Source organism: Anarhichas minor, unplaced genomic scaffold (genome assembly GCF_050575085.1).
Source record: "Anarhichas minor isolate MPS153535 unplaced genomic scaffold, ASM5057508v1 ptg000052l, whole genome shotgun sequence".
In the NCBI taxonomy this organism is placed as follows: domain Eukaryota; kingdom Metazoa; phylum Chordata; class Actinopteri; order Perciformes; family Anarhichadidae; genus Anarhichas; species Anarhichas minor.
The window spans coordinates 864889-892769 of record NW_027466498.1 but is presented as its reverse complement, the minus strand read 5'-3'; the positions used below and the strand labels follow the sequence as shown (position 1 = coordinate 892769).

General features: G+C 43.1%; 1 protein-coding gene across 7 annotated transcripts in view; it reads right to left on the bottom strand.

Moving 5' to 3' along the window:
- Nucleotides 1–2784: 2784 nt before the first annotated feature.
- The window catches only part of timm50 (translocase of inner mitochondrial membrane 50 homolog (S. cerevisiae)), a 38342-nt gene continuing 13245 nt past the window's right edge, over nucleotides 2785–27881 (bottom strand). For 3 of the 7 annotated variants that reach the window (XM_076075451.1, XM_076075453.1, XM_076075452.1), the window contains 8 exons: nucleotides 23937–23958; nucleotides 13932–13990; nucleotides 11568–11687; nucleotides 9701–9805; nucleotides 8680–8778; nucleotides 4592–4748; nucleotides 3653–3759; nucleotides 2785–3560 (listed from right to left, as the gene is read on the bottom strand). In XM_076075451.1, the coding sequence (XP_075931566.1) occupies nucleotides 3462–3560; nucleotides 3653–3759; nucleotides 4592–4748; nucleotides 8680–8778; nucleotides 9701–9805; nucleotides 11568–11687; nucleotides 13932–13990; nucleotides 23937–23958 (768 nt within the window). In that variant the 3' untranslated portion in view covers nucleotides 2785–3461. The other 4 variants (XM_076075455.1, XM_076075457.1, XM_076075454.1 and 1 more) reach the window with 4 other exon arrangements.

The window sequence follows — 27881 nt, the reverse complement described above, 5'->3', positions numbered from 1 at the left end:
TAACTCTGTTTGGTGCAGAACCAGAACGGACATGGGTTCCTGTCTTTCCCTTTAGAAGCAGACTGTTTCCATACAGGCTGAGGAGGCTTTCACTGCATGTCAGAGGTGCAAACTGTGCCGACACCTTCACAGATGGATGCTTGTGAAGCAGGAGTCCAACAGAGAGGGGACAGGGAAAACAGATGGAGCGGTTTCAAGGCACCACAGGGTTTCTCCTTTAAATCCAAGAATGCGACCGATTCCTGAGGTTTGGCTGGAACTCAACTTGTTTTCCTGTTCATCCGCCTTCAAATGTACACAATAACTACACGTGGTCCCTTCAAACCTCATCACAAACATGTGTGGTTTGGAGAAGTAAAGACGACTTTAAACCATCTTTACTTTTGTCCTCCGTACACAAGAAATAATATAATGCTAAAACCTGCACTGTAACATATTACAAAGCATGCAGTTCAAATCTAACTGCTAAAACAAGTTCAAGTGCTCACTTACTCAGAGAAAGAAGAGTAAAGTGTGTCTTTATTGAGCATTATTTGGCATTAGTGTGTCCTATGGATGGCTGGAAAGAATATTTTAAATAAATCCTAAATGAGGGGGGAACTGGAGAGAAATTGTAAATAGTGAAGGAAAATAACTTCACAGCAAGCAAAACAAATAAAGCTGCTTATGTATCTTGAAGACTGTGAATCAATCCTGTTGTACTCTGACAGAAGGAACGAACTCCAATCAGAAAGTGGTGAATGTAAAAGAAGGTGGACGAAACACTTTGAGGAAAAACTGTGTGCAAAGACATGGAATAAGCATGGTTAGTTTCCTTTATTGAGGACGGCAATGGTGAGTTCACATCAACACAGAATCTTTCAACAAGCGCATTCAGAGGAACGGCAGCTGAGCGCTTCCTCTCCGTGGACGGTTGTTCTCTCCTTGAGGAGAGGATTCACCTAAAGAGGCGTCCTCGGGTCATTCAAGCTGCTCCATGATAGAATTATTATTTATGAAGAATAACTATTGTATGTTTGCTGAACTTTAAAGAGGGTTTCTAGTTTAGCTGACAAGGTCCTTAATGTTCCTTAGTTAACATGAACACACACTGCAGTTTATTTCGACCAGACACACCGTCCTGCTGCCACAAACACTCAGCAGAGCACCAACTGTGGATTGATCCACCGCTGAAAATAGTCCCAAACAGATGCGCCTTTTCCTCCCGTTTGTTTGATTAAAAACTACAGTGACCAGCTGTTTTAGAAATTTACTGATGAAACTACATTTGTGTGTTTAAAGATTTCCGTCACCAGTGGGGAACCAATGGGCTTGGAGGTGAGAGCCACAGACAGGATGTCAGACGGTATTGAGCGACGGACTAACTGTTAGTTTCTGTCTTTTTTATAGAATTTGTTGACCCAGGGCCCGGGTTCAATCCCCGGCTGGAAGTGCAGACTCCTGTGTTGAGTTAGCATGTTCTCTGTCATGTTCTCCGTCATGTTCTCTCTCATGTTCTCCATCATGTTCTCTCATGTTCTCTCTCATGTTGTCTGTCATGTAGTTCCTCATGTTGTCCCTCATGTTCTCTCTCTCATGTTCTCTCTCTCATGTTGTCCCTCATGTTGTCCCTCATGTCGTCTCTCATGTTGTCTCATGTTCTCTCTCATGTTCTCCATCATGTTCTCTCATGTTGTCTCATGTTCTCTCTCATGTTGTCCCTCATGTTGTCCCTCATGTCGTCTCTCATGTTGTCTCATGTTCTCTCTCATGTTCTCCATCATGTTCTCTCATGTTCTCTCTCATGTTGTCCCTCATGTTGTCTGTCATGTCGTCCCTCATGTCGTCTCTCATGTCGTCCCTCATGTTGTCCCTCATGTTGTCCCTCATGTTGTCTGTCATGTCGTCTCTCATGTTCTCTCTCATGTTGTCCCTCATGTTGTCCCTCATGTCGTCTCTCATGTTCTCTCTCATGTTGTCCCTCATGTTGTCTCTCATGTTCTCTCTCATGTTCTCCATCATGTTCTCTCATGTTGTCTCATGTTCTCTCTCATGTTGTCCCTCATGTTGTCTGTCATGTCGTCCCTCATGTCGTCTCTCATGTTGTCCCTCATGTTGTCCCTCATGTTGTCTGTCATGTCGTCCCTCATGTCGTCTCTCATGTTCTCTCTCATGTTGTCCCTCATGTTGTCCCTCATGTCGTCTCTCATGTTGTCCCTCATGTTGTCCCTCATGTTGTCCCTCATGTCCTCTCTCATGTTGTCCCTCATGTTGTCCCTCATGTTGTCTGTCATGTCGTCCCTCATGTCGTCTCTCATGTTCTCTCTCATGTTGTCCCTCATGTTGTCCCTCATGTCGTCTCTCATGTTCTCTCTCATGTTGTCCCTCATGTTCTCTCCGCGGGTCTCAGCATGGGTTTTCTCCAGGTTCCTCTTCCTCCCACGATCCAGAGAGGATGACATCATTGAGGACTCTACATTGCCCGTAGGGTGTGTGCTTGAATGGTTGTCTGTCTCTGTGCGTCAGGCCTGTGACAGTCTGGCGACCTGTCCAGGGTGAACCCTGCCTTCACCCAATGTCAGCTGGGATGCCCCCCCGAATAAGAGAAGTGTTTTCAGATGAAGGATGAATGATCTTTTAACTCATTTGGAAATGAAAGATGAGGAAAGCGACATTAGCTTTGATTCGTTTTTTTCCTACACCTCGAGCTCAGCTGCTATTCCAGTCTTCATTGCATACAAGCTGAGATGATTTCCCGTCCATGCCACCACCACCAGTCCTACATATTGAACAAACTCTAAAGAACACTATTTACTGTTTATCTTTATTTCTTATAAACAATATTCATTATTTTAACTTTGTCTCCAGCAGCCCGTCAGCACAATCTCTCTCTCTCACACACACACACACACACACACACACACACACACACACACACACACACACACACACACACACACACACACACACACACACACACACACACACACACACACACACACACACACACACACACAAATAGAAAATAAAATTAAATACACAATCTGAAGGTGTGGTACGGGATCTCAGGTCAGATCCTGTGAGCGGCGGGGCTAACCAGAGCTGGAGTAGTGATAGCAGCGCTGATCTCAGATCAACCACCAAACCGCCAACAACAAGAGTTTATCCTGACCTGGATCCTCTGTTTTTTCCTTTTTTAACCAATCAGCAGCTTGATATGCATCACATCAAAATGACCAAAGGGAGGGGGCCACCGACGCCCTGCCTCCGTAAGAACAGGAAGTGCCTCTGTCATTGGTGCAGAGGATGGCCAATGTTCCAGCACCGCAGACCCGCCCACTGAGACATGATTGGTTGTAGGGACCGCTCAGCTACAGCACGCAGGTCTCCTCTCTCCCCTCCCCCTTTATCCTCTGGCCGTCCTCTCGACGCAGATGGCGAGCCGGGCTGCGATTGGTGGAAGTGTGACAGGGGGGCGGGGCTCACTGCTGTTTGGAGCGCCAGAACCGCGAGGCAATGGAGCCGAGAGAGAGTCCCTGTTTCTTCTGCTGGGAGAGCTCGGCCAGACGCTGCTCCTCCTCCTGACGAACAGATAGACCATCGAATGGAATCAAACAACATCAAACAACATCCAGACAAATCAAACCAGGGAGCACTAGATTGTTCCTCCTACCAGAGCCAGCTGAGCCTGTCTGCGTTTGAAGGCCTCGATGGGGTCTTCCTCCAAAGCGTAGTTCTCCAGCACTGAACGCACGTCGTCCACTCCGCTCAGAGCGATAGCTGCCATTGAGGAGGAGGTCAAACAGCAGAATATACTTTTCTCTTTTTAACAAAGCAATTTGACTTCATTACTCAAAACTCACAAACATTTCCTTCACTCTTTTGTGTGCAGAACTGATTTGTTGCAAACGCTTAGCAGGCTGTGTGTATAGGGCTGAGAACGCTAGCAACTTTCTGTCATCCATTTCTGTTATTTTGTTGTTGGATTATTGTTCATCCCTGACGTCACAATAAATAAAACGGATTTGTTAGTCAACATGGTACTTTGGATCCTGACGTCATAATTTGCGTAATTGTTTTTGCACATTTTGCAACAGCAGTGTGAACTTTAAAATACAAATTCATACATAATGTTGCTTTAAGTACAATTTTGATACTATATTTGGTACTTGTCGTTTACTTGAGTATTTCTATTCTCTGCTACTTTAGTACAAAATAATTATTGTCCATTTTACATTTACCTGATACCTTTAGTTACTTTGCAGATTCAGATTAGTAATACAAAATATAATCAACTAATAAATGATGATGCATTATTTTAGAAGGAGCTAACCAGCAGTATCTAAACTAATCTGAATAAGCTCCACCTTTACCAGCTGACGAACACGTTCATTCATTAACAATTACAATCCACTAATATAATATATACTATTCCGTATAGAGAGTACTTTTACTGTTAATAGCTTCAGTATAACGGATGATAATCCTTTTCTGCGTTTACTTAAGACAAAATACAAAATAATAACATATATGTTGTTATACTACTGAGAGCAAAGGAGAGAAGAGAAGGAATGTATGGAGACGACTGAAGCCTGAACATTTGGCGTCTTACTCTTGAGGAAGTTGGCAAGGTCGTAGAGCGTCCGGTCCTCAGAGTTTCCGTCCCACTTCTTCAGAGCCATGCCGTTGAAGGGCTGCAGGCTGAACGCCTCCCTCTTACAGTCCACCACGATCACCTTACTGGTGTCCCGGTTCAGACAGGACACGTCCTGGACAGACAAGAGACGCAGAGAGCTGGGTCCAGATGTTCATTCTGCTACAGATACAGGATGAGCCACAGCAACATGTTGACCTTTTTAAGGCCTCATCAAATACGCAACTTTATTACCTTAGTGATCCAAATGAAAACACACAAGACACACACACTTTCTCTGGTAGCTCCAGCTGGTGACTATTAGTGTGTGTGTGTGTGTGTGTGTGCGTGTGTGAGACAGATGCAGAGGGACGTTGTTTGTTGTCTCCATCACCACGCTCATTTGGTGCCCAGCCCCCCACAAAATACTGTGTGTGTGTGTGTAAACCCCAGTGGACACATTCCTCCATCCTCCTCACAACCAATGAATGAAAGACATCCTTCTTCCTTCAGAGTGTGTGTGTGTGTGTGTGTGTGTGTGTGTGTGTGTGTCGGGAAAAGCTTAACTCGTGTGTCTGCACATACACAAACATTTAAGTATGTCCACCCCCCCCAGTATTTATGATACATCATAATATTTTTTCCATAACATTTATTCGCGCCAAAAGGGTCCAGAGGTTGTGGGTCAAACACAAATACACAACATACTGTATTTGCATATTTAGTAAATCAGTGGAGGTGTTTTGTGTGTTTGGTGCTAAACTAGAATCAGAATGAGTCAACTCTTCATTCTTTTTAAAGCAACGTTCAAGGCCATTCCTTTGCATGTCAATCAAAAAGGCATTACATAATGTAACGATACACTCACAAGGTGTCATTTCACTCTCAGCCTGAAGAGCGGCTTTCATTTTATAATCTTTATAATCTTTAGATTCAGACGATCAATGTGACTTGCTTGTCTTTCAAAAGTGCACTTTAATAAAGCCCATACAAACTTCCCTTTAGTTGTGAGCACTTCAAACTTTATTGAAGCAACAAAGGGTGGAAATATTTTCGATGCGACAGTTTTGCCAACAAATTATTATTATTATTATATATTTGTTTATTCAGGACACATTCAATGTGAAAAGGCTTTTGAGAAATTGAATCAGTGCTGTTTGATGGAAACGAACCAACCCGAACAGGTTTGAGTGAGAAAGCACCATTAAGGAGCGAACAGACAGTTAGATCCTCTGTGTGTGTGTGTGTAGGTATGTTGAATGTCAACTGTTACAACACTGCCATCACTTCCAGTAACGAGGAAGCTTCAAAGAGCTCTCCAGAAGAGCAGCTATTGTGGTATATGACGCACGCACGCACGCACGCGCACACACACACACACACACACACACACACACACACACACACACACACACACACACACACACACACACACACACACACACACACACACACACACACACACACACACACACACACACACACACACACACACACACACACACACACACACACACACACACACACACACACACACACACACACAGTTTTCCAACATATCTGCAGAAAGCAGCACAAGTGGTTATTTCAGCCACAGCTGATGACGGAAAGAATTTGCATGGAGATAAGCCCCTCCTTCTCTTAACGTGAATAAAGTCGCATAATTTACTGCTGACTTTTCTCAGAGAGATTAGATATATATTATTATTTCACGTTGTCATCATGTTCATGTGTTTTTACATGCATTTGTTTTATTAAAAGAAATAAAGTTTTATTAATATCCATGGTGTCATTTTTAGCTAAAAAGCCTGCATTTGCATGTGTTTTGTGGGTTGAGCCTTTAATAAATAATGACAAGAATAAATATAAAACATGGGGATTAATGATGTCATCGTTTCCTGAAGTCTACAGGTTTAGATTCATAAAGTAAACATGAGGATGACACATTAAACCTCCTGACAGTGACAGCAGGCCGCAGTAAGATAAACAACAAAGTTTGAAGTAAGACAGTTAATCCAACTGTTGCGTTGCGTTTCCTGTCCCGGCAACAGCCAACAAACAATAAGACGTCTGCCGCTCAGATGCAGGGCAGCAAACAATAGCTGCATGTTGGTCAGGTTTATCAGAGGGTGAGGAGGGTCACCACACTGAGGCTCAGCAGGAATTATGGAGCTGATTATTATTATTTCTGAAACACTATCAGACAGCAGAGAGTAAAACAACTCCACATGTTATAAAAGTGGTATGAAAGGAGCTGCATGAAGTCTAATAAATGTCCTCAAGTGATGTCACTTGAGTTAGCGTTGGTTAGAGACACAGAAAGAAGTGAGAGCTCAGTCAGCTGCTCACCTCTGCTGTAGGGCAGACACTCTAGGATGCATTAGCTGCTGCTAGCGTAACGCTCTACAATCTCTGCACCACTAGAGTTGCATTGTGGGCAATGTAAACACCAGGAAGAAGAATAAAATAAATAAATAAAAGCAGATGACATCTCTGGTTCTCTTCTGCATCCATTTTGGTCCTTTTTGTTTTCTAATTGTCTGCTGTGAGCCCCACAGTGTCATTGGTGTGACATCAGTGGAGGACTCTTTAAATGACTTGTGTTTGTACATGTGACGAAAGATGCAATGCTCAGCAACAATGACAGCCCCACCATGTTTCCCAACGACACTGGATGGTCTCTACAGTCGTGACTCCACTAGTGGAGCGGTTCTAAGGATACATGCGAGTGTCTGTAGTCTAATATTTAGAGTGAGGCTGGCGGTTCAATCCAGAGGATTTGTACCATAACTTTGTTGTCAGTTTGTACTGAAATACATTTAGCATCCTTGGGCAGTTCCGATCCAGAAACTTACATGCAGGTTGAACAAACAGCTACACATTTGGGACCATTTTGTAGACGTACAGAACACATTCAAACAGTCATGATATTTATATCGCCTGGCTTCAGATCTCAGTTAGCGGTGCACTGATTTTGATTCAGCAACAGGATAGACTGATCTGTAAAAGAATTCTTCCGCCTGTTGTGTTTAGATGGAGGGACTCTAAATCACCTATTGGAGGGTCGAAGTCTTGCAGGAGACAAAAGACACAATGTGTGTGTCCACAGGTTGTGTTTTTATGTGTGCATGCTTTAGGCGCATTTGACAGTATCTGGATCATAATCGTAGATGGCAGAAAATGCACATCCATACACATTGACTAACTCTGTGTTGACACATGTAGCATCTCCAACTCTCCCTCAGCATATGGAGCATTATTAACTCTCTCTTAGCATCTGTTGCATTCAGCCTGTCTTGGCATTATGGAGATGAGATGATAAGTGTGTCCTCTTCCTGGGAAGTAGGTTAAGCAGCTTCTTGCAGCCTCCAGACTGTTCGTCAATAAAAACCCAGAGATGACAGTTGGAGGAGGGGGGAGGAAGACAGGAGGAGAGAGGGGAGACATGAAGGAGGGAGTAAAAGAAATGGAGCAAAGGAGATGAGAGAGGATGGAAGCAAAGGAAGGAGGGCAGGGGTGAAAGAGGGTGAAAGGGAGGTGAGATAAGAGGAAGAGGGGAAAGAAGGGAGGAGGCTGAAGGATTAATGAGGCCTGAGAGGGAGACAGAGGGGAGGAGGGAGGTCTATTGTGGTGAGGAGGAGGAGGAGAAGAATCAATGTGGCAGCAGAAGGCAGCCATGGAGAGCAGACAGGGGGGTTAATGCAGCATGTTGGTGTTTACAGGTGTTCCATCATGTTTCATTACTACATAAAAAAAAGAACACTTTGAAAACAGGAATCTTTAGTCAGACTCAATCGAGTGGTAAAGAAGTGTTAGTGATAAACTGTTCAGGGTTGGCTAGAGAGGGGAGTTGAGGTCATGTTGAGTATCTCAAAGTGTTTATTATCATCAGGTTCTAATGCAATAGGTCCTATAGATCATCATTAAAGACGTGATGCTATGACTGTTCTGTGATGAAACATCAATGCTGATGTTAACATTGACATTTCTTACCAAACGTATTATTTATTTAAACCTTTCAAGCCAATGCTGACCGATATGTATAAATACACACACACACACATTACCTTCACATGATGTCCCTCCATGTAGTGTGTTGCATCTCTGAAGAGGCGATACATAACGAAACCCTGAGGATCAATGCTGTCGATCAGAGGATACGCCGTCTGGACACGGACACGGACACACACACACACACACACACACACACACACACACACACACACACACACACACACACACACACACACACACACACACACACACACACACACACACACACACACACACACACACACACACACACACACACACACACACACACACACACACACACACACACACACACACACACACACACACACACACACACACACACACACACACACACACACACACACAATTGTTGTCAGCCATCACACAGTCAAATTGTGATATTCATTCAATTGAACCAGCTGATCTGTAATCATTGACTGACTCATTAGACAAGTTTAGTTTTGAGTCAAATCGACATTGAAGATATGATTATCTGCAGCCCTAACAATAACTGTCTGTCTGTCTGTCTGTGTGTGTGTGTCTCCTTCAGACGGCTGTAAGTTAGTCGACACACTTCACACACAAACAGAGCAGAGAGCTGCCTAACGACTCTGTTAACATCTCAAAGAACAGAGCAGAACCAGGCAGCAGGATTGTGTAAGTGACACTGCTACCCATTATCCATAATGCCACTTAAAAAACCTGTATGTGACAGATTTACTTCTTTGGATTAAACCAATGACAATGAGTGATCTTTACCTTTAGTCAATCTACAAACATTTCTAAATGAAAACATGTAATTAGATCATCAAACTGCTCATGTGTAATAAAACTGTGGTTCCTCGGGCAGCTTTCTGCTGCTGATGACAGTAAACAGTGAATGAGCTGCTGATACACACAGCAGACAACAGGTCTGATCTGACCAAAGAGCTGTCAGCTCACATCGGCATGACAATGAAACCTCTGATGGCTTATTTAATGATAAACACTGTTAAAGTATACAGGCAAACATGTGTGTGTGTGTGTGTGTGTGTGTGTGTGTGTGCGCCCCACCATGCCAGTCTCTGCAGTGAAGATGACGATCTCGTAGAGCGGTGCGAGCTGCTGGAACAGGTAGTCGATGCCCGGACGTTTCTTAAACCGCCAACCTGTCGACAACTGAAACAACAAAACAATCAACGACTCAGAGGAAACACAGACGCAGGAACCATCCACTCTTCCTTCTCAACCTGAGACTAACTGTGGCCGTGAGTATTAAACCACACACAAACTAAACCACAGTATTGTGATCATCATCATAACAGAATAAAACATGCTGATGGTGGATGCAACACAGATAATGAGAGCTAAGCATGAAGAAAGCTATTATTTATGAGCTATATGGTAACAGAAGTTTTCCAGCAAATTATAATCGTGACAGATCACTACAGCAATGATGTTACAAAAAATAAATGTGTCAAATAAAACAATAGAAACGCTGCTGGAAAAGCTCTTAGACACAGCAGATGAAAGTGATCCACCAATCAGGTTCAGCCAGTGGTTTTACACTGGAGTGATCCAGCAGAGGAGGCAGAGCTCTGATTGGCTAATAACTAATGAATCAGTGATTGCAGTCATGTAGTGCAGTTTCTCCTTCAGCAGCCGTTCAGACTGGGTTGGAACAGATTGAAGTTCTTAAAGGTCCATGATGTGCCAAAACAAACTCTCAGAACAGATTCTATAATTCTGAAAGTTCGCCATGGCAACAGTCACAGGGCTAACTCCGTATTCAAGGTGTCTTTGGAACCAACAACTGTCTGTCTGCAGTAGCAGGACAGCAGGACAGTTCTTTAGTTCTGCTCAGACGCTCAGAGGTCCTAACGTCTTCCACTCCCGACACAGCTCCAGTTAAACACACACATCAACAACCTGAGGGCTGCCGGACCTGTGTGTGTGTGTGTGTGTGTGTGTGTGTGTGTGTGTGTGTGTGTGTGTGTGTGTGAGTGAGTGAGTGAGTGAGTGAAAAGAGGCAACGTATCCTCATACAACAGCTCGTATGATATTTTCCTACCATAAGCCTGCAACACGTGTCAATTTCAGCTTGTTACATGCGTACGGTTGTTTCAAAATAAACTTCTGTCCTCACAGGAAACTACTTCGTAAGGAAAAGATCGCCGTTAGGGTTAAAATAACCACGGGAGTGTCGTGATACTTAAGCAAGTCACATGACAAATAAATCAACGTTGACTTCTCGTTTCACACAGAGAACTAACAGCGGTCTCCTGGCTGAAAGGTCGCTGGTTGTTGGACCCATCCACCTCCCCTCCCGGTCTTTATACATCTTCGTTCATGACTACGTGGATAACGTACGGGATCATTTCGTGGGATATCTACGTATTACGGCACAATATTTTTCGTAGGTTTAGCTACGAATGCTGGATGAGACCAGACCGGAAAGAGGACATGAAGTGTGTGTGTGCAGGCAGGGCTGTAAGGAAGAGGGAAGAGAGCTGGAAACAGAGTGTGTTTGTGTGGAGAAATAGATCATAATAATAATTACTGCAACAGTAAGGAAAGTTCAAGAGGTGGGGCAGGTGAAGCTACTTGAGTGTTTGTCTGTTTTAACAGGCGGCAGGTGTCGAGTTACGGCTGCTGCACACCTGTCAGGTAGGTGTACAGTGTGCGTATCAGCAGACAACAAGACAAGTCGACAGGTGGTGGGACACACCTCCGACATACACTTCGTATCCTCCACCTGCCCCATAAAACCATTAACCTACTGCGGCAGAGCAAGGTAGGAGAGAGCATTCAGGCCTCAGCGTGCTTCAACCAAAGGTGAGATGTGGAAACTCGAAGCCTCCAGGTCACAAACACGTTTCACGACATCTTGCGTTCAACAGTTCTGCACATCCATGAAGTAAAGTGAGGTAAAGGGACGTACCGACCACTCCGGGTGCAGCAGGACGTCGGTGAGCTCCAGCACCAGCGTGTAGGGAGGCTGGTAGTACGGCTCCTTCAGGGGGTCGGGCAGCAGCTTCGGGCTCGTCGGCTCGATGATCATCTGACCGTGACATCATCAACACACAGAGACAGCATGTCACACTGTGACTTCATAAATCAACATTAACCATGAACCTAAAGTACGGCTCAGAAGTGTGTAATCAGCTGTTTGGTAATCAAATGAATTATTTAGATGGTTATTTGGTGGTTGAACCATTGCACAGCGTTCTTTTGACTCTGTGACCAAAGTAAAATAACATCCACTTGTAAAGAGGACTTTCTACAATGTGAAAGCGTGAAAAACCCTTCAAACATAGAGTAGTCCTCTCAGACTTTGTGGCAGGGGGTTACAAACACTTCAACAATAGTAGAGTACGATGAGGAAGTCAGGTAGTCTGAGGAGATCCATCTGAGAGACGCTAGATGTTTTCTGTTTATCAATCAGCTCATATTATCGCTCTGAAAAAACCCAGACAGGAAGCTGAGATATGCCGACATGCCCAGAGAATATACATCCATGAAGGTGTTTAACAACACAAGGTCTCTGCAGGAAAACACAAAACCACAATATGAATCCCCTTCAGACTGATGGAGTTAGTTTCTCATTCAGTGCGAGTGTCTGCTGTTAGTGTGAGCTTCTACAGAAACGTCCTGCTCAATGTATCACTATTATTCTGGTGAAAACTTGGTGTAAAAGATTCCTGCCTTTCCTTAATATATATAATAAATGTGATCCTGTTTATCTTGTATAAACGTTAGCTTTCTACATTTGTTTATTCATGTATTCATATAACATAGCATATATTTTACAATACAATAAATAATGTGCAAACTAATAAAACTATTTCCACCATGAATGAGGAAAATGTGTATTTATTATTGTATTGTGGGCACATTTAAAAGCCTTTACAGTTCAATCCCACTGACTGTATATCACAAGTGGACATCCCATAGTCTGTAGCTTTAATTATGTACAACAGCTTAGAGCTCGTGTGAGGAAGTCACAAGTCATAGTTCCCTCTCCAATCTATTTTATATTGCTGTGAAAACATAAAAATCATGAGCGTTATAATTGAACTTTGCCTAAACCCATTCTCACTGAGGAGAGCTTGAACGCACCACGCAGGTCAACGTAACCTCCGGTAGCTGTTGAGCTCTGTGCTGTCGGTCACTGATCACTCTGAGCTGCATGATGGGATGAATTACAATATGATGCGTGTCTGATTAAGTAGGAGGTTGTTCCTCCACGGAGGATTGTGGACTAATCTTCTTCACTCACCAACACATGTGGTGTTTGAGTTACGTTACCGTCTCCGGCGTTTTGGTCGTTGTCACGTTGGCTTCTTGCAACCAGAAGTGGCACGAGAGGGTGGAGCTCAGTAAAAGGTCAATGGACTCTCACCTACATAGCGCCTTTCTGGTCTTTGGACCATACAAAGCTCTGAGCATTACATGTCATCATTCACCCATTAACGCACACACTGATGGCAGATGCTGCCATGCAAGGACCCATCAGGATCCACACACTCACTCACTCACTCACTCACTCACACACACACACACACACACACACACACACACACACACACACACACACACACACACACACACACACACACACACACACACACACACACACACACACACACACACACACACACACACACACACACACACACACACACACACACACACACACACACACACACACACACACACACACACACACACACACACACACACACACACACACACACACACACACCTGGGGATCAGTATCTTGGTCAAGGACACTTTGTCATGTGGACTGAGGATCCGGGGATAGCCGTCGCTCTTCCGATTAGGGAACGACCTCTAAACCACAGGCCCCTTACTTCACCTTAACACTTGCTCTTAATTAGTTAGTTTGAATATTCCATTGTAAATTTTCATATTCTTATTTCTAAATTGTGTCTTACACTATGGCACTATGTTTATTGTTATGCACCAATCACCAAGCCAAATTCCTTGTATGTGCAAACGTACTTGGCAATAAAACGATTCTGATCCAATGTTTACTGAGGTAATAAATCAAGAGAGAAGTAGAGTTATTATCTCATAGACTTCTATACAACCAGAGGAGTCGCCCCCTGGTGGCCATTACAGATAATGCAGCTTTAAGACACTTCTGCAATGGTTTCACTTTTCAGACCCTGAAGGTACCGTTACATTATCATTACAGTTCTAAAATGTCATATTTTTACACAACATTTCAATTGAATTCACTGTTCCACGGCTTACTTGGCGGTCAGGATGTCTGACTCACCTGTCTGTAGTCCTGGAAGTATTTGAAGGTTCTTTTCAACTGTTGGACGACGGGAGGTTCTGAGAGAAAGAATGGGAACCCCACAGAGGGAGAACACTGGTCATCACATGTCTAGACAGCGAATAATTCAATTTCATTCATTCATTCACATACAAACAAGAGAGTGCAGGAAGTGGAAAGTCATCTACAAATGGAGATACAAAAAGTAAAAACAATCGCTCTGCATTTTCAGCTTTCATTAAGGAGAAATGTATAAAAAAAATATAAACAGAGATGAGCTCATCAACCACACTCAAGTTGTTTACTACGAACGGAGATAAATGAGAGAGCACAGCTGTAGTCTTAATGGGTCTTAAAAACTACAACTCCCTCAGGAGACAGCGTCACTAACAGCTGATAAGATCTGGGCAGCTCAATGAGTCTGTCTGGACCCGACAAGCTACCAAGCCACGCTGAGGGGACACCACTGAATAATGTCCATGTGACCGACAGCTGATACTTCATGATGCTCACTGTTGTTGCATTTTACATTTACATAACGCAGTATTTTCTTACTTCCTCGGATAGTAAAACCTTCCAATGAATCCTTCGTAATGGATGAATATTTAAATTCCTGTGGACTGAAAACAGCAGAGCACAAGACGCTGTTTAAAGTGGTGAATCATCTTCAATACTTTCCATTTCAAGTCAAGCAGAATCAGATTTCATTCTCCAAAGATGTCCTGAAACATCAACACACAGACTAAGGCATTGTTTCAATATTTAGCTCTTTAAAAAGGGTACAGAGACCCAGCTGCAGGTACTTCTACTGAACCGATTTCTTCACATTCTCGTTATGAATGTAATAACTAATGCGCTAAATAATCTCCCAAAAAGACACAAACTGGTTCTTTCGTTTCAACGGGATTAAAAAGTGTTACATTGAATTATTTGCTTTCTTAACATATATCTGAGGCCTGTAACAGGAGGAGAAATATAATATGACTTTATTTATGAATGTGTCAATCCACATGAGTTATGCATTACAGTATAGATTCAGTTTTGTTTGTAGAGGCTCAGCTGATCACATGTATTTATCGAGTGTGGTGAGCAGACCTGCAGCCTCCAAACCCATCAACGAGGCCGAGACCAGATGTGCTGATGAGGCTGATAAGCCAGCTAGCCGAGTCCTGTTAATAGCACCTCCGGCTGTCAACACGCTAATGGCTAATAATGATGAAGACTTGGTTTCCCAGGGGGCTCATTACTGCAAATATGACTACAATAGCAAGACACACTCACACGCACGCTTCACTTTGGCCTTCCATCTCGCTCTAAACACACATGCTGAAGCTAGCACACTCTGGTCCCAGGAGACTCAATACCCCAGAGTGCATAGCAGCGTACCGAAGCAGGAAGCGGAAGCCATCTGCCGCTGTGATGACGCGCTGACGCGTTCACACGTGTGGCTGTGTGTGTGTTAGCAGATGGGGAAGGTAAATGAAGATGAGGGGTGGAGCAAAGGTCAGAGAAGACGGCTGTAGAGAAACTCAAAGTTATAGGCGATTCATTTTGACAGCAAACTCGTGCTCTGTTGGAAACGTAGAAATGAAGATACATTTACAATTACCATGCAGCTCTCTGAGGAGATATACTTCAGATATGCGCTGACGGAGAAGTTTGAAGCAGCGCGACGGACACAAATCAAAGGCAAAAACACAGCCACACATGTGAGAAAGAAGAAGTTGATCTCATTCTCAAGCTGTACTTGAGCTGACAGAGACGACACAAAGCAGAGAATAAAGCGAGCAGAACATTTGCTGACACTTGCAAGGCTGGTTTACCAGCGAGGCAAAGAAGCTAAGATACTGTATATTCTAGGAGTAACACTAAAGTGCAGTGAATCCAGGTGAAGAAAGACCTCATCTTAAGTCTTATTTTGATACAAACATTTGTTAATTAGTAGGAATGTAATGTAAAATGTTTTGGTAGAGTTTAACTTTGCTTCTAGAAGATGTACTGTGAATATCGATCGTCTTATTTTGAAGGAAATATTTGTACATCAGCAGGAATGTCACACAACATGGTAGTGAAAGCAGTGCTCGGTTTCATTAAATGTGAAAGTGTGATAAAATAAATAAAGTAAAACACTAATGATTATCATGTTGGCCGTAACTGCGCAGCCCTTATTATAAATGTACCAAAACAGTGTGGAATTCTAAATGGCTCATAGAAACATGATCAATATGTTCTCAGTATGAAAATGAGAAACTTCCATATGCTGTTGATAAGGTACTTTGCTTAACATAATAAAAGCAGTAATCAAGTTATTTCTAACAACAGTAAGTACAGTAATCATTTCAAAGCTGACCTTAAAACAGAGCCGGTCTACAGCTTATAATGATTCAAACACTACATCTGGCCTGTTGTGCTGCGAGTGGCTCATTCTACATCCAGGACCAGGCTCAGCTGTCTACGGTCTGCTACTGCCAGTCACACAGCTACTCCCTCACTATGAAGGGGCCTGGCCATCGCTCCAGAGTCAGGACTGTTTCCTGGCTGCACACTGGAGAAACGAACAGCGACATCAGAACAGCAACAACTACATATCTTCTGACCGACAACTTACACTGCACTATGGCCAATAAAATAAATTTAAAAAAAAAATCTCTTATAGTCTTTAAATGCAGCACTTGAGGTAGATCTGCCTCACTGCATATTTGATTAAGTTGATGTATTGTTAATAATCCACTTTTTCTTCTGTGTGTCAAAAGTTAAAAGTCCTTGTGTTCTTGCATATACCTGCATGTGAAAATGCATATGAAGAACCCTCCGACTGCCTCGGCCAGTATCAGGAAGCTGTCTGAAGACACGCTCTCTTCCAAGGGCCCGACGCACTAAGGCATCCAACAGAAGTTACATGAGGCTCATCGTGTTTTCATGAGCTCAGAATGTTCACACCGGCACACACAGAGGAGCTGCTGAGCGCGGGAGAGAGGCAGAAAACAGAAAAACAGCATGGACTCCTCATGCCACATGTTAGACAAAACACGTGTGGAGAGGAAGCAGAGGAAATGTGCTGCTGTAATGACTCGAGTCCAGGCTGCCGACTGACTGACGAGTTAAAGCTCTTCTCTGGTCGGAGCCCAGCTGATCTGGACTGTGATATGAAAGATAAGATAATAATGTTTAACGATACATGATGCTGTAGAGACACAGACTTTTAAAAGTAGTGCTACAATATTTTAAATGAAATGCTCACAAACTTCTTCAAAAATGCAAAGGCTTCGAGGTTCTATTATTTAAACGCTGCATCAGCCGCTGCTCCCTGGAGATCAGATGGTGTCGGCCTCGTCAGGATGCGTGGAGGCCTTCTGTGATGCATGCGTGTGTCGGGACGCAGGCTTTTATTATGGTAATAGCAGGGGGGGGGGGGGGGGGGGGAAGAGGTGGTGGTGATGGGGGAGGATGGAGGAGTGGGTGGATGAACAGAAAAGGCCAGAGAGGAAGAGGAATGTTTATCATGCTGAGGGGTGGAAGTTGGCCACTTTCACCAAAGCAACTTATTTATTTATTATTTGCGGTTCTTGTGGTCTCATTATGGTACGGGGATTTTAAATCTATATGATGCCGTTTTTTAAAACACTGTCCAAGTTGACTACCTGTAAATAGTGGATCTTGTACTAAAGCTGGCTTGTAGAATGAGGATTTTGTATATATTCTTATTTTCTGTTTTGGACAGTTGGTTACCCTGATGTCCGAGCTTTGCTCTTGATGTCTTTGGGCCTGAGAGAAACACGATTTCATTCTCTTTTATGGTTGAAATGTGAATGATTTATTTCATCACATTACTCATGAAAACATGTTTGATTAAAACAATGAAGTCAGAGTCCATTGTGGTGATGTCAACGTGTCAGAGAGGGCTGCTGTGGCTGTCGAGTCACTTAGTGAGCTGTGGACTCTCTCACAGGATTAAAACTCAAATATAACTTTTGAAATGCATTAAACAACCTCTATTTTTAGCTTCAAACTTCAAATCTCCACTTCACAACCTGCAGTGTTTGGATATAAAATGAGTGATTCCTGAGTTTCATCCTGATCATATTCGGGGAGATTTGAGGAGAGGCCACCGCCTCCTTTTTCTTCTCCTCTCTTGTTTCTCTACTTTCATCTTCTCTCCCTCTCTAACGGTCTTCCTTTCATAGTCAACGTCGGCTCTTTGTGCGAGAGGCCTCGCTCCATCGAGCTGTCAGATCAGCTGTCTGTGTTTCCCTCCAAAGCCGGCCTGGGTGGGCCGATCTCTCCGGCTGATGCTCAGGCCAGCTAAATGTGTCCTGCCTGAGGTTATCATTCAGGTTTTTGTTTTTTTATTATTCTATACTCATCCCGGTAAGGGGGAAATTTGTCTCTGCACAAATTTAAGGAGGGAAGGAGAAAGAATTAAGGAGGGAGGAGTTGAGCAAAATAATAAGAGAAGAGAAGAGTTGGAAGGATTAATAGAAAGAGGCTGTTATGAACGCAGCATAGAGGGGAGGAGGTGAAGGGAAAGGAGAAGAAAGAGGGAGAGGTGGTACAACAAAGTAGGAAAAGAATAGAGAATGCAGGATAAGAGGATGGATAACAGAAGACAAGGAGAGGAAGGATACAGAGTAAGGAGGCAAAAAGGAGAATTGGAAGGAGGTAAAAAAGGGAGGAGAAAGAAAAGGAAGGATAGGAGGGACCAGCGGAGGAGGGAGGAAAGGAGGGAGATGAAAAGAAAACGGAAGATTGAAAAGAGAGAAACTATAACAGGAGTAAGTGCTAAATGAAAGTATGCAAGGAGACAAGGAGGAATAACAAGGAGAAAATGGAAGATTGAAAGAAAGAGAAAAAATAAAAGGACAGCAGGAAAGATGAAAAGGTATGAAAGCAAATGAGGAAGAAAGAAGAAAAGAAGAGAAAAAGAGGGAAAACATGAGAAAGAAAAGAGATGAAGATATGAAACAAGGGATGAAATGAAGAGGTGAATATTGAGGTGTGGAGAGACGGATGGAGGGGCCTCCGCCCCGAACAAAAGCTGTGGTCAGGCTCAGCATCTGCTTCACAACCCCCCCCCATCGCAAATCGTTTGTTTTCTCTGTGGTGACAAGCGGCAGCGTGGCCCGGCCTCTTTAATGTGTGTGTGTGAGAGGCCTCTAGGGAAGGAAAGAGTGTGTTCATGTTAGAGCAGCAGCGGCCAGCAGGTTTTAAGCTCCACATTAATTATTTTATGATAAACACTAACACATGCAAAGACACTCACTTGGACTCAGACAGTTCAGGATCACACACAAGAGTTCACACTGCGTCCAAAATACTGCAATGTTCAAGTCTGTCTGAAACAATAGCTAGGGGCCCATATGAACACTAGAACGTTCGTATAACATTGATTTATTAAATAGATTTTTATTAATGAAAAATAAACATCTAGATGTTAGAAAGTAAACTTGTGTAGTTCTAGTATTGTGTTATACGGTGGACAGTTATACTGTGTTTTTCATCATGTAGTATTCATTTACGTGTGCTATATGTTTAGGTGTGCATGTGTATTTATCAGACGTCATTGCAAAGAACACACACAGAGCAGATAATTGTTGGCCTGTGTGGATCAAGGGTCAGTACACATGTCATGAAATCCAAGGGGAGTGCTGTGTGTGTGTGTGTGTGTGTGTGTGTTTAGGAGGCGTTATCTTTCCTGGTTGCTATGGTATCCGACACTCCTTTGCACACGGAATGCCGCCACTTGGCACGCAAACAGTCTGTAGTCAAACATGTCCCATTAGACCCATTCATTCATCAATCCCTCCATCATCCATCCCTCGGCCCACCGTCTGCTGCTCCCAGAGGAGCTGAGGAGGAAGAGGAGGAGAGCAAGGGATAGCAGAGGGGGAGGACAGGATGGCGGAGAGGATACTGGAGGTAGAGAAAGGGGGAAGACCGGATGGAGGAGTAGAAAGGGAATAGGTGAAGATGAAAAGGAAGAGAGGATTGAGAGGGATGGAAGGAACAGGAAGAGGAGGGGGAAGAAGAAAGCAAAGAATGGCAGAGGGGGAAGGATGCCATGGAGGATAGGATGCTGAAGGAAGAATATGAGAGAGGAGGACAGGGTGGAGGAGAGGAGAGTTCACAGGTGAAGATGAAAAGAAGGAGAGGACTGAGAGAGAGATCGAAGAGGAGGAGAAAATGAGGGAGATCCCTGAGGGAGCATGAACTTTTACCCTGGTCCCTAAACTCATCAGGGAATATTTGGCCCTGGTCCCTGAGGGCCAAATGGACCAAGACACGCCCAGTCGCATCCATCGCCTGCTCATTTTACGTAGCCAGTGTAGCATCATAATCACAGCACAGCACAAACCTTTTCTCTCTTTTCTGTGGACTTGAATTTAAGAGATCAGCACTTTACAGAATCTGGTGGAACACTGTCAATGATGGATTATCTGGCAACAGCACTGATCTTTCCTACGCTGTCACAAGAGCGTGTGGAAGAAGCATTAAGTTGTTCACTTTGACTCATTTAGGGGCCGACTAGTTAGCTGGCTAGCTAGCTTGCTAATTACTAGCTGGTTTTATGCTACAGTTACAGAACATAAAAAGCACCCCATGAACTGAGTCTACGTTACTTTAACATTTAGCTGGATGATGGCTCTTGTCTTATTTTAGCTTATGCTAATCGCTAGCGCTAATTGATAAAGCTAATGGATACTATTGTCTATTGATTACGGTGAGGTAAGTGCTGTAAAGGGTCTGTTACAGTGACGAAATACAGCAACGCTACAAGCTCTTACAGACATTTGTGAATTTGAGTTTACATGCTAGGATATGTGTATGCTAGCGATCAACATTAGCACGAGTGGCGTCATGTGGCGTCATGATTTAGATTCTAAATAAAAAAAATCTATGGAATATAAGCGTCCAACATTCAAACTCTAAAGCAGGACCAGGGATTCCCTATGTTAGCCCCTGCCATCAGTGTGTGAATGGGTGAATGACGACAAGTAGTGTGAAAGTGCTTTGAGTGGTCGGAAAGACTAGAAAAGCGCTATACAAGTACAGTCCATTTACCATTTACCATAACTTTAACTCCAAATCGATCATCAAAACAGCTGGCCAGTTAAATGTTCTGACCGATTGTTTCAGCTCTAGAAAAGACCAAAACCAACAATGTGTTAGTCCGTCTCTCAACACTGAAGACGTAAATCTTTAAAAACACAAATGCATAGTTTCATCAGTATTTTCCTAAAACAGCTGGTCACTGTAACAAACAGGAGGAAATAGTGCAGTTGTGGGGACTATCTTCAGCGGGGGATTAATCCACATTTGGTGCTCCAGTGAGTATTTGGGGCAGCAGGGCGGTGGATGTGGGACTGGGTCTAAATACTACAGTGTGGGAGGAAACTTTAAATAAATACTGAGTATATTGCGGCCTTAAACCAGCCACACTATGTGTGAGCAACAGCTGTGGAGTTTAAATGCGATCGATCTGCTGGGACAGAACTCTGCTGTTAAAGGAATTCTGATCGCCTGCTGATACCAATAATCCCTTCATCAATACCTCGGTGTTCCCGGAGGCCACATCCCTCCTTTTGTTCACAAACCAATCCATCCATCCATCCTTCCTTCTGTTCACAAACCAATCCATCCATCCATCCTTCTGTGCATCCATTTATCTACACATCATCCCACCCTCCCCTGTCTGTCTGTCCTGACCAGACCTCATTCACTCTTCCTTGCTGAAGACCAATCAGCCGCTGGCTGCAAACAACACATTGGCTTTATGAGGTGAGGACCTGGAGGGAGCAGAAACAAGGACAGAGATGGAAACAGATGGACAGACGGATAGAGACAGACAGGAAGAGAGAGGAGAGACCGTAATAAAGTTACAGACACAGTGGGAGATTTGTGTTCAGGAGGACAAAGTGGACCTCGGGGAGCGTTTCATGATGGATTCAGGGGGAGGGATGAGTGCAGGCAGGAGACACAGGATGGACCTCTGGGAGAGAGAGTTATTGATGAGCTGATTATTAGTAGCAACAGGCCATCACAACTCGTTTAGACGGGCAGCCGAATAGCAGCGGATCGATCAGAAGCATTTAGTTTTGTTTAACATCATCAGAATTCATCATCTCTCTCAAGAATTTGTGTTGATGATCGCGCTCGTCGTTCAATGTCCATTTAAAAATTGATTTGGTGCTGATATTGTACATTAAAAACATTTTAGAGACTTTCTGAGCCATGTCAAAGAAACTGCCGTTTGTATTGTCAGCCCTTCTAGTCTTAGTCCTGAGATCATACGTCTATGGAAGTTTTACATTTGTACATACAGCATGTATGTACAGTCAGGGCCAGAAGTATTTGGACGGTGACATAATTTTTCAAATTTTGCCTCTTTACGCAACTCCAATGGATTTGAAACTAATCAGTCAATATGTGGTTGAAGTGTAGACTTTCAGCTTTATTTCAATGGATAAAACAAAAAAATCACAATAACCGTTTAGGAATTACAGCCATTCTTACACAGCCACCCACATTTTCAGAGGCTCAAAAGTAACTGGACCAACTAACATAATTGTGAATATAATCATTATTTGTAATACTTGGAGGAAAATCCTTTGCAGTCAATGACTGCCTGAAGTCTGGCTCCCATAGACATCACCAAATACTGAGTTTCCTCCCTGGAGATGCTTTGCCAGACCTTTTACTGCAGCCTCCTTCAGCTGCTGCCTGTTTGTGGGTCTTTCTGCCTTCAGTTTTATCTTAAGTAAGTGAAACGAATGCTCACTTGGGTTGAGATCAGGTGACTGACTTGGCCATTGAAGAATATTCCATTCCTTTGTCTTGAGAAGCTCTTGGGTTGTTTTAACACTATGTTTTAGGTCATAATCATAATCAATAATATTTGGTCGATCCTAACGTTTCTGCTATCTGAGTGATAGGTTTGTTAAGTGTTTTCAGCCTAACAATGGCCTCCTTCACTTGCATTGACACCTCTTTGGGCCGCATGCTGAGAGTTCCAAGGACCAGCTACCAAATGCAATTCCACATTTTCAATCTTATATTGAAAATCTTATATTAATTATCTGCATAATTTTTCATGAAATAGTGACAGAATAGGCCGCACCTGGCCATGAAACCGTTTGTCAGACAGTTGTCCAATTAAGTTGTTTCAAAACTGAGGACATTTTTAGTTTGGGTTTTTTCATCATTATTTTGCTATTCTGTCATTACGTTATGAGTGACCTCTGACCTCCACCCTCACTCTGCTGCCAAGTCTCTCTCTCTGGAGAAATAACCACAGTGTAAAGATGCATGTGTGTGCTCTGTGTTTCTGGGTAGTTTGAGGGAATGAATGATAGGAGAGGGGCATGTGGAGGGTTGGCGCGCACACACACAAACACACACGTACAAGTGCGCACACACACACACACAATTTTTTTGGGGACATTACATTGACTTACATTCATCTCCAACCCAAAATGTATAGATTTACATTATAGGGACGTGCAGTTTGCCCCCATAAGCGAGTCCCCACAGTCTGACTGAGGCTTCATCAACATCAATACGTCAAAAACATCTCCGTCCAGACTAAACGAGTATCACATGACTATTCACGTACACTGGACATGTGTGTGCCGGTATAAACAGGAAGTAGATTGTTGTATGTTTCTGTAACTAAGCAACCAGAGTATTATAGCAGTCGTTGATAGTAAAAGGTAGTAATGATACTTAAGATCAGCAGGATAAAAATAGTCTAACTGAGACAAAATCGATTTTCCAAGATCTTCCTGTCCAATACTGTCAGACAGCAAGTTACAGACCAAAACCACAGAAATAAAGTCAAATCAGACACAAGCTGGCCAATAACAATCATGTGACCACAGAAGAAGCCTATACATGACCCTTAGAGACTACATAAAACACATCCACATGATCCCATTCATTCAGTTGTTCTGAAATGACGTTATGAATCAATACATGAAGAGAGGTTCATATCAAAGTGTTCACACTCACCTCTGTCAAACTCATCTGGAATCTGTCAGGGAGGCAGAAAGGAGAGAGAAGTTATTACAATGGTAATCACATCAATCAATCCGTGTTGTGTGTTGACAGTAAACATGTTGGCATCACATCGGGATCATTCATACGTGTGATGTGACGACTCAGGGTTATGTCTGTGCTGACCCCGCACGCACGCACGCACACGCACACACACACACACAAAGAGAAGATGAAGGAGAAAAAGAAGGATGACACAGAGGAAGAGGACAAAAAGAAGAAGCAACAGCAGAAGGAGCAAGGGAGAAGATGAGGAGGAGGAGGAGGAGTAGTAAAGGTCAGAGGAGCAGCTGATGTGGGAAGGAGAAGAAGGAGACAGCGCTCACAGCCAGGGTGAAAGACTCCACCTGGTGGCCATGACACAGATGTGCATTTAGATATAACACAGACTGACCCACTCAATGTGATGGTCCATTATGTCTAAAAGGACACCTGATGAACGATCACAACAACACACTAGACTGTTACTATCACCAACTGCATGTGCAGTCACAGTCACTGGCCACGTTGAAAGCTTCTCTAGACACTTCTGTCCGCGATGAGGTGACTCATTCAAAATGAAATGAATCACAAGCCAAACGTTGCTTATAATTAAGAGAAAACATGATGGCTGAAGGAGAAGTTGACACCTTGGTAACACATTGGATTTACATCATGTTGGCTGTTGGGCTCTCCTTTATAAAAGGAGGATGAGATGAAGGGCTTTCTTTTGTAACTATTTGTAATTTACTAATTTTTGCTCAGTGAACTTGACTAAATTTCAATAAAAACATGAACAAATTTACCATCTGAGGTCCAAATACTGACACAGGCAACGATCAACAGCACTTTCCTGCTGTGCGAGAGAAACCTGTGCACAAACCGTCCTTAAAGGGACAGTTTGCATGTTTTGAAGTGGGGTTGAATGAGGTACCTGTGATGTCTGTGTGGAGTTTCAGAGAAACAGACAGGAGTACTGTGCAGCTACCGTGTTCTGCGAGGTAAATAGATGTTTTTAGGCGTCCACAGCAGTGCATTGCTTTGTTCCTGTGCTGGTATGATGACTGCCTTCTAGTGTAGGTATGGATAAGTACTCGTAAAGAAAAACACTCTAGGAACAGAGGACACCGACTCATTTACTTTAAAAGGTGAAGTATCAAAACGGAACAGGATGAAGCTGCGAGAGCGCAGTTTGAACATCCTCTCGTGAACAGCGAGAGTCGTTAGCAGAGAACCAGATGCTCACATACGGGGGTGAAGTGGAGCTCAGCTGCCATGTGGACCGAGGTGTGAAGCACGCCGTTAAAACCTCATCGACACCTCGGGACCACTGCAGAGGAGCAGGAGGGGAACAGGTTTCTCACACACCGGACAAATAATACAACACTACTACCGACAGCAAGTGTTGAAAGAATGTGGAGAACAAATCATTCTGGGATACATTATTGACCACCAGACAGTCTGTGAAATATAATACCGCTCACTAAGACATATTAAATATAATATTAAAATAAGATATCTTTCACAGCAGGAAAGAATCTGAACTGTGTATTACTTACGCGAGTCAGAAGTTGTTTCACAAGGCGTTCCCCACAAAGAGAGAAGTGTTCAGAGAGACCAGAGCCTTTAACCAACAATGCACAGATTCTGTATGTTCATTCTTCCCTGGGCAGTTTAAAAGCAGTATGTCTCATATATTCAGAGGCTGACGGTTATTAAAAGCAGTAATGTGAAGCGCCACTAAAGAGACAAAACAACTCTTATGAGCAAACGTACCCACTCACATCAGATATGAAGGCACAGAAAATAATCCTAAGAGCCCAATCACGATGTTAACAGAGAGGAATAGAGCTGAAACAAGTGGTTTAATAACCACAGATCAAGTCCCTGCACACTAATGTCTCTCTTTAGAAGATGAGAAGAATATAATAATGTGGCTTTTTTGGTTGACATCCCTTTACCACTAAATTAACTGAACTTAAAGCTGCAGGGCTATCTAGTTATATACATTTTTCTATAATTAAGTACTATATTTTAAGAGACACATTTTTCAAAAGCTTTCCTTTATGTATTAAAATGTTTATTCCAGCCCTTCTTTTACTTGAAATGAGAAAATGTATTCATTATTACAGTATATATTTATAACTGATCCAGTTCAATTTAAAAACTGACAATAAATATTGTTGAGATACAATTCAGCTGAACTTTCTATATTTGATTGATCAGTCAGTTGTTGACTACATACAGACATTAATACAACTGCTAAGCTACTTCGTTCCTGTGACGTTCCTGTGCTGACAAAAATTTGCACAATGAAAGAGAGTCAAATAACATGACTAAACAAACGTAGTAGAATAAACTAAAAGACCCTACAATAAACTATGTATTATACAACTAACATGTCATAATATTACAAATATACAAGAGCATCAGCTGACAAACATCCTAAAATGTATCACTATAGTAAGATCTTATTAAATCGTGCAGGTCCTCAATATAATTATCTAGAGATGTTCCGATACCATTTTGTCGTGATCGATACTAATTCCGATACCTCGACTTATCGGTCCACACCGATTGCGGATCCGATATGTTACGTTAAAAGCTGGTGGGATTTTCCAGCGTTAACTATTGCTAAATTGTTGACATTGTGCTCGCTCTGGAGTGTACTTGTGTAACCCTTTTCTAGTCCTCAGACCACTCAAAGGCTTTAACACTACGTGTCATCATTCATCCATTCACACACTGATGACAGCGGCTATCATGCAAGGTGCCACCTGCCCATCAGGACGATCTAAAATTCACAGCATACCCATTCACACACCACAGGTGTAATGTTGTAGGCAAGTGTGTTGCCCAAGGACACAGACTAGTGGAGCCGGGGATCGAACCGCTGATCTGACCGAAGGACGACCCGCTCCGCCACTGAGCCACGCCCGCTCCACAGTCGTTAGGCTCTCCTCTAGCAGCGGCATCATTAATGCGCTCTCTCCTCAACAGAGATGAGAAAGAAGAGAAAAGGCTCACTGAATCTGCTGCTGATGAAAGTAGTTACCGAGTGACTCATCTCTGCTGAGAGCTGCACATGTGCAGTAGCGATCGGGCAGGATGTCGTGATCGGGTAGCGAGTAGAAGAAGAAGACAAAGTTTACTCTTGTGGATATTTGTATTCCACTAGAAACATACATATTCTGTTTGTAACAACAAACCAGTGCATTTAATATCTCTGGTTGTATTATATTATTTTGAACAATGTTTTCAATCAATGATCACAACCGAGTTGTGGCAATATTGTTTTTCTGTATTAAGGCTTCTGGAAACCGAACTTGAAGTGGTAGAGCGTCTGATGAAAGAATGGATTAAATAGATGTAATGTGGTCTCATGATGGCATCACGGCTGTACTGAGACCGAGATGCTCCCTCAAGATGAGAGAAGTGTGTCGACTTCCCCCGTCCGAACACAATAAGATGTAAAGCTGATGAGAAGTGTGTCTTTTGAAGAACTTCCCCCATAGTGTCGCCTCTGACCGCTGGGACATGTGCACATTGGGGGGGGTTCCCTCCTTGGCTTTGAAGTGATCCAGTCTGCGTGTTGGTTAGACAGGATACAGCCAGAAAGGTTTACAGTGTGTGAGACGGGGAATTCAAGATCGTTACAATACAGCATGGAAGAGAGACGGGTCCTGGTTCACACATCCTCCAGAATGGACTTATGCAGCTGACCGTGACCTCTGACCTCTACGTAATAAAGGTTTGAGTGAGAAGACACTCTCCCTGTAAATCAAGCTAAAACGTAAGGTTACTTTCATGACCGATTCATCTTTTGCTGATTTTTGTTTTTGAAGAACTGATTTGTCTAAAGAAAATGTCTTGAAATTCCTCATTCTGTCTGTCCAGTGATGAGAAAGTGACAAAGTCCTC